This window comes from Elgaria multicarinata, chromosome 3 (assembly GCF_023053635.1).
Source record: "Elgaria multicarinata webbii isolate HBS135686 ecotype San Diego chromosome 3, rElgMul1.1.pri, whole genome shotgun sequence".
Classification (NCBI taxonomy): Eukaryota; Metazoa; Chordata; class Lepidosauria; order Squamata; family Anguidae; genus Elgaria; species Elgaria multicarinata.
The window spans coordinates 12,466,840-12,473,829 of record NC_086173.1 but is presented as its reverse complement, the minus strand read 5'-3'; the positions used below and the strand labels follow the sequence as shown (position 1 = coordinate 12,473,829).

General features: G+C 45.1%; 1 protein-coding gene across 1 annotated transcript in view; it reads right to left on the bottom strand.

Moving 5' to 3' along the window:
- Positions 1-1,163: 1,163 nt before the first annotated feature.
- The window catches only part of COLGALT1 (collagen beta(1-O)galactosyltransferase 1), a 32,143-nt gene continuing 26,316 nt past the window's right edge, over positions 1,164-6,990 (bottom strand). The window contains exons 10-12 of the mRNA XM_063118939.1: positions 5,842-5,969; positions 4,106-4,312; positions 1,164-2,008 (exon numbers count right to left, since the gene is read on the bottom strand). Coding sequence (XP_062975009.1) covers positions 1,741-2,008; positions 4,106-4,312; positions 5,842-5,969 — 603 coding nt within the window. The 3' untranslated portion in view covers positions 1,164-1,740. The remainder of the gene's footprint in view (positions 2,009-4,105; positions 4,313-5,841; positions 5,970-6,990) is intronic.

The window sequence follows — 6,990 nt, the reverse complement described above, 5'->3', positions numbered from 1 at the left end:
GTAGAGTTATGCATCACACACCACGGGCAAAACGTGTTACAAAAATGGACAGTTATGTGAAGACTCTCCAACGCACATGCTCTCTCACGCACACAGATACACGGCCTGCCCTGTGAGAGCTGGGTGGTGCCTGTCGACAAATTATGCATTTATCTAGTGAATGTGAGGATAATTGAAGTCACCCATCATTATAACACTTCCTCCTTTTGAGGCCTCACGTATTTCGTTTTCCATCTCAAGGTCACCCTGAGCATTTTGATCTAGAGGACGATAGCATGTTCCTACCACTAAATTAGTTTTGGGGCCCTGTATTGCCACCCACAGCACTTCTGTGGAAGAGTCTGCCCCATTTAGGTGCTCTAGTCTACTTGACACAATGCCCTCTTTGATGTACAGAGCAATCCTTCCCCCAGTACGCCCTTCCCAGTCCTTCCTGTAGAGTTTATATCCAGGGATGACCGTATGCCACTGATTCTCTCCATTCCACCAGGTTTCTGTAATGCCCATGATGTCCAGGTCTCCTGTGGCATCCCTACTAGCTGTCACAAGAAGTCCAATCCATGGTGAGCATCTAGCATGTTCTTCCAGCATGTATGAAAACTACAGTGTGGTCTCCTCGAAAATGTATGCTTGCATTCCTCCTCGGATCTCTACTACTACCTTGCAACGCTTTCCCTCCTCCTGACTGTAGAAAGAAACCTCTCCTCACTAATCCTGATGACCTAAAGACTAGCATTTATTATTTTTAATCAATAAGGAAACATTAAATTTGAATGACATTATAAATCAAGGGCGGTGGTGGTGATGGCAGCAAAACTTCAGGAGTCAACAAACAAATAGTCTTAATTTTTTTCAGATCTGGGACCCATCTTTTTAATCCTAACCTGTAGTATAAGATATATTTTTAATTTTAAGTATCTATCTCTTATTCCCTTCTTCCACCCAACTTGTTTCTTTTTTTCTTAAAAAACATTCTTGTAAGCCAAAATAATCGTGATAGTGGTGGTGCTGTTATGGATGCAACATAAATTGAGGTCCCAGCCCACCAGTTGAAGACCAGTGCTATAGATTACCTTGTCACAGTGGATGATGGGAAATATAGTCCACCAAAGAAAGCAAGACTGAAACTGCTTCTCCGCCACACATCACTGACAGTCGGAGAGTACAACACACTAGAGCATTTATTTGTTCTTACATAGAGGGCAAATGAGAGACACGCTCCAAAAAAAGAAGAGTTCACCAGCGCATGGGAAACTGGGACAACTTCAACGTTGCCAAGGCACCAACGAGAGAAAAACCTGGATCCCCCAGAAAGGAGATATGAAGCTGTCATTGGTAAAAATGTATATAAAAATAACCAAAAAGGCCTCAACCGTACACCAAGAGAGTTGGTTCAGTCTGACACACTGTGGTATGTGAGCCTGCTAGTGTGGGCTGCACCTTAGCCCCTTTCTCTAGGACTAAACCCCACCCCACCCCCTCTCAGCAGATACAGAGTTTCCCTGTAGAGTACCAAATATTCAGAGAATAAAACTTCTCTTACACAAATGCGTATGGCAAAACAGGAGAAGAGAATGGAGTAACGGAGGCTGGCAGGACGAAGCAAACCCAACAACTTCCCCTATCGGGTGCCCCAATTTCCAGACGGAGCGGTGGGGGAACCGTTACACATCGCCAAAGCCCTCCCGGTCCACCCGCCCCGCCTCTCCCTCAGTCCCCTCCCCTCGCGCCCCAGCTGGGTCATAGCTCATCGCGGGCTGTGCTGTCGAGAGGGGACTGGAGCACGTCAGAGTTCTTGGCCTCGTTACTCAGCTCCTGTTGCTCCTTCATCTTCTGGGACTTGGCCCGGTCCCAGTCAGTCTTGACGTTCTCATCGTTCCACACCACGGAGGTCTCCGTGTCGCTGATGTAGCCGTTGTCGCCTGTGTAGTGCGTCGGGTAGACCAGCAGAGGCTCCACTGAGAAGGCCAGCAAATTCCGGTCATCAAAGTGCTCCATATACTCGGAACTGTGGGACAGGGAAAGAAACGCCACATGAGAAGAGCTGCTTCCTGGGAAACGTCTGTAGCTACACCGTATAAATTAGTTTAAAACTGAACTGTATGCAACTACAGTGCTTAAGATCCACTGGGAGAAGCTGTGGCTGAACCTCCTGAACCTCACTGTATCATTTTCCTTTATATCTGAATTCTAGTTATGTTTCAGATGGGCTAGGAGGCTGAAACCACATAATTTGAAGAAGAGGAGGGTCAATTTTAATGGATACAGATCCATTTAAATGTGGGATACATTCCTCCACCCACCCATACATTTAGAGATGGCACCTTTTCCTTTCAGACAGCCTTGTCCAACATGATACCCTGAAGATGTTTAGGACTATAACTCCCATTAGCCCCAGTCAGCACAACCATGGTGAGGGAATTGCAGTCCAAAGCACCTGCAGAGTACCACGCTAGGGAAGGCTGATTTAGAGATTTCTGTACAACTATCCCTTTTGCTGCTACAACTTTCTTGCACTCCGCTCATACCTATAAGGCCACAGTGCAGCAAATGCGGCCCTCCAGATATTGTTAGAGTGAAACTTCAGTCATCCGTCACCGCTGGCTAGGGCTGATGGATATTGCAGTCCAACAACATTTGGAGGGCGACATGTTCCCCGCTACTGCTATAAGGGGCAGGTTTCCCCAGTGTGTAGGTAGCTTCTCTTTTTAAGGGAATCTGGAATTCTCTAAGCTGTTTAAAACAATGTTCTTGTAAGGGCTAGATTCTTCCAGCATTACAATGTTAGGACCAAGAGTAGACCTCATGCTTAAGGCCTCTTAGTCAAAAGTTAAATGAGATTCTACACGACTGATTTCTAATTTCTCAAACAATGCAGCAGTCTAACCACTGCAACTGCCCACTAACTTTGGCTACGGACAGCTGACGTTTCCAAAGGAGACAGAAAAAGCCTCACCAATCTGGCATAATGTAAAGGAACACAAGAGAGTAGAAATGATTTCCCCAGCAAAAAAATGCATATGGAGTGAGGGATAAGAAAAACAGAAATAGCTAAATCACTCTAACGACAGCATCTGCAGATGAGACAAAAGCGGAGCATTACCTAATGCCCAAACCAAAATGGAGGTGCACATCATCACCATCATCTAATTATGTCTTACCCACCTCTCCCTTTGGATCAAGGCGGGGAACAATACAATATAAATCAAATACAGAAAATTAATTTAAAAAGCGTATAAAACCAATACAATATTAAAAAAAACAATTGAGACATCTTAAAAATTCTTGGTTTAAAATTAATCTGGGTAGGCCTGCCAGAGCCTCGAGTACTATATATAAGCTAACTGGGCAGCACAATTATTCAGAGAAGCTTGGGTAAAGAGGTAGGTCTTTAACAGGCACCTAAAACACACATAGCCTCGTGTGGCGCAGAGTGGTAAGCGGCAGTTACTGCAGCCGAAACTCCCCACAGCCTGAGTTCGATCCCAGCGGAAGCTGGTTCTCAGGCTGCCGGCTCAGATTGACTCAGCCTTCCATCCTTCCAAGGTCGGTAAAATGAGTACCCCAGCTAGCTGGGGGAAAGGTAACTGCGACTGGGGAAGGCAATGGCAAACCGCCCCGCTACAAAGTCTGCCAAGAAAACGTCAGAGAAAGCTGGCGTCCCTCTAGGAGTCAGCAATGACTCAAGTGCTTGCACGAGAGGTTCCTTTCCTTCCTGGACTGCTGGAAGAGATTAGTCTTTATAGCTGTCTTAAACTCGTAGAGAGAGTTAAGTAGACAAATCTCCTCTGGCAGGCCCTGAGTGTGCGGGGCGGATTGTATGGGACACATGAACACAGCAAGTTTTGAAATTAGATGGCTTAACAAGAGGATGGAAGCGGTCGCTCTAAAACTCAGTCCACTGTGCTGCACCTCCAAACCTGCCTGCAACCTGATAGAACACAACGGGGCGTGGGGGCATCCTCTTGTTTCCCTTGCTTTAAGAAGCCACATCTCAAGTGCCAAAGATGCAGTGATCACTCAAGGCCTCTTACAAGCCGTCCTGGCTGTGGCCATAGGTCCCCCTTCCTCTTCCCCTCCCAGCAGTCACAAAGGCCAGCCTTACACAGGGTGTTTGTCGAACATGACCGGCAGAAACTCATCCACTGGCAACATCTTGGAGAGAGGCTTGGCATCCAGGAGCTTCTTGGCACCCTGGAGGGAGATGACGTAGGCCAGCGTCCAGTAGGAATAGTCGGCTTCCACCAGGTTGCGGACGTGGGGCACAGCTTTCTCCGGATGCTCCACCTGCATGCGCTTCCGGCCTATGTAGCTAGAGGGAGACAGAGATGAAACGAAAGAGGAAAAGGCACTCCTTAGAGGAGCTCCACCACAATTGCGTTTACAGAGACAATCGGATATTACACAGCAACGACATGAAGCTCCTTTTGAAAGATGGCTTGACCTACTGATGTGAAATTCCTGTGAGCCCATTTTAAGTTCTTCCTGAGGATCACTTGTGAATGTACAGTCTGAATATATTGCTTGATAATGTGAGAACCATACGCTCACAAGTGATCCTTGGTTGTTACTCCTATTTAAATTTATGTTATACTTTAATGATTCTAAAATGGCAATTTCCTATTGCTGTCCCTGTGTTTAATATACTCTGTAATCTACTTAATAAACCCGCTTAATAAACAAAATCCATACACCTCCTAATTATATTATGGGCCACCACCATCAACCCTGATAAGAAACCAATCTTGACGATTTTATTATTTTATGACATTTTAATAGTACTTTTTAATGTTATTTTACTGATGGAATTTGTTTTAGAGTCATGTAGTCAGCCACTGTGAGTGGTCATTGAATGAAAAGTGGGTTCTAAATGTCAGAAGTAAAGTAAGTGAAGATGTCCCATTTTATTTCAATAAATCCCATTTATTTTGCTGAGACTGAGTTCCAATTAAGGATGCCCAGGCTGTCACCTATATATACCCAGGACTATTTTCTTGAAGGGTCAGAATGTTTCATATCCATGATCTCACCAGTCCTTAGAACAACCCCATAGTCCCCATGTGTGACTGACATGAGAAGCTTGCCTAAGGCAAGTCCATGACTGAGATCCTAGATCTGAACTATGGACTTCCCATGAAGGGTGGATTTGGTTTGCTCTCTACCAGCTGGTGATTTTAATCAGTAATATGCATGTTTTAGCCATGTTCATGTAACATAAGGAACCAGCTGCAAATTACCCTACATCCCCCTTTCACCAGGGGGTTGACTTCACAGCGTCAGGTTGGCACCACCTCCCTCCTCAACCCTGTACTTTCCCTCACCCAAGGCGGCATTGGGATTACCCAACGCCAAGGAGAGAGCGCAGGGGTTCTGAGTGGCCGTCCGGGTTCTGGAGCTGCCCCCTCCCTCTTCCTGGTGGAAGGTGACCAATTGCTGGTCACCTTCCACCAGCCTCCACCCCTGGATTGGCTGCAAAGCAGCTTTACATGGTGGAAGCGCTGTGTTGACGTTGCTCCCTTTGAAAAAAGTCGGAGTAAATCCCCAACTTTTTTCAAACCGCAGCATCACGGGGAAGCCCCACAGTGGCTGTGAAGCTGCACCTGCGTCGCCTAACTGACAGGGCTCAGATCTACAGCTACAGCTTTCCCCACATGGAGACAGACCCCTAGTTACTCATTTCTCCCACCACCCATACTACAGATCTGCATGTATATTTGTGGGGGGGGGGGGGGGTGCACGCGCTTAAGTCCTGCTGTTCAGGAAATCCCAAATCAAGATTCATTTTCCACATGGGGATGCTTTTGCCAAGATTTCCCAGCAGCCTTCAATGCCAACACTCACATCAAATCCCAGTCTAGGCCTTCCTCTTCCAAATCATACATGAGGTTCATCATGCGACGTTTAAAAAAGATCTCAAAGCGCAGGTCATCCTCAAACACCACCGACTTCTCCAGGCCCCTCTCAACAACCTGGTAAAAGAAAGCAAATGCATCACTGGCCCCTTTTCTCTTTAAATAATACAAATACGTTTATGCTGCACCCCAAAGCCAATTTTCTGTTGCTTCTCATACTATCAAGAAGCCCAACGTGCCGGCTTCAGTAACTCATCAATTTCTAGACCTGGATTGTGTGTACTCCATACTAATCAAAAATTTAAGCTCTGTGTTGAACAATCCAAGAGAAGTGGAATTCTCTGACCTTTACAAATTGTGTAAATTGATTTCCTTAATTCTTATTGTGCACATTTTTATTCTGCACTTTTTACTCTTTTGCATAACTTAGTCAGTGTTTACTAGGGAGGAAAAGCCATGCAGAGTATGGAGAGATACCCTCAACAACTTGCATCCATAATGGCTAGAAACTTTTAAAAAAAGAAAGAAGAAATGGGATTCTCGGGAAGCAGAATACTGTGGGCCAATGGCACTTTCTGCACTACTACTGCACTCTTGCAGCGTCCACACAATCCTTGTCCGACATCAACTTTTAATGCTGAAGGTAAAAGGTGCCAGTGTAAACTTGATGCAGTTCAGTATGCATGTGGTTTACAAAGAGCAGATGAGCAGAACTGGCATTCAGATTTGAGTGGAAAATTTCCTCCAAAGGTCAATTTCCTTTCCTATGTCTCCACACCATAAACAATAATTTCTATCTTGCAGCCGATGTAATAATCCGGCATGCCCATCAGATGGCAGCACATGTATTATTTATTTTATTTATTTTATTACATTTATATACTGCCCCCCCAGCCAAAGCTCTCTGGGCGGTTTACAACAATTAAAAATAGTAAACATTAAAAGTACACAAAAATTTAAAAAAACATAAAAACAGTATAAAAACAACAACAGTATCCATTTAAAACAACAATTCTGGGGTCCATTAAAAACAAACTTAACGTTATTAAATGCTGCTTAAAATGCCTGGGAGAAGAGAAAGGTCTTGACCTGGCGCCGAAAAGATAACAATGTTGGCGCCAGGCGAGCCTTATCGGGA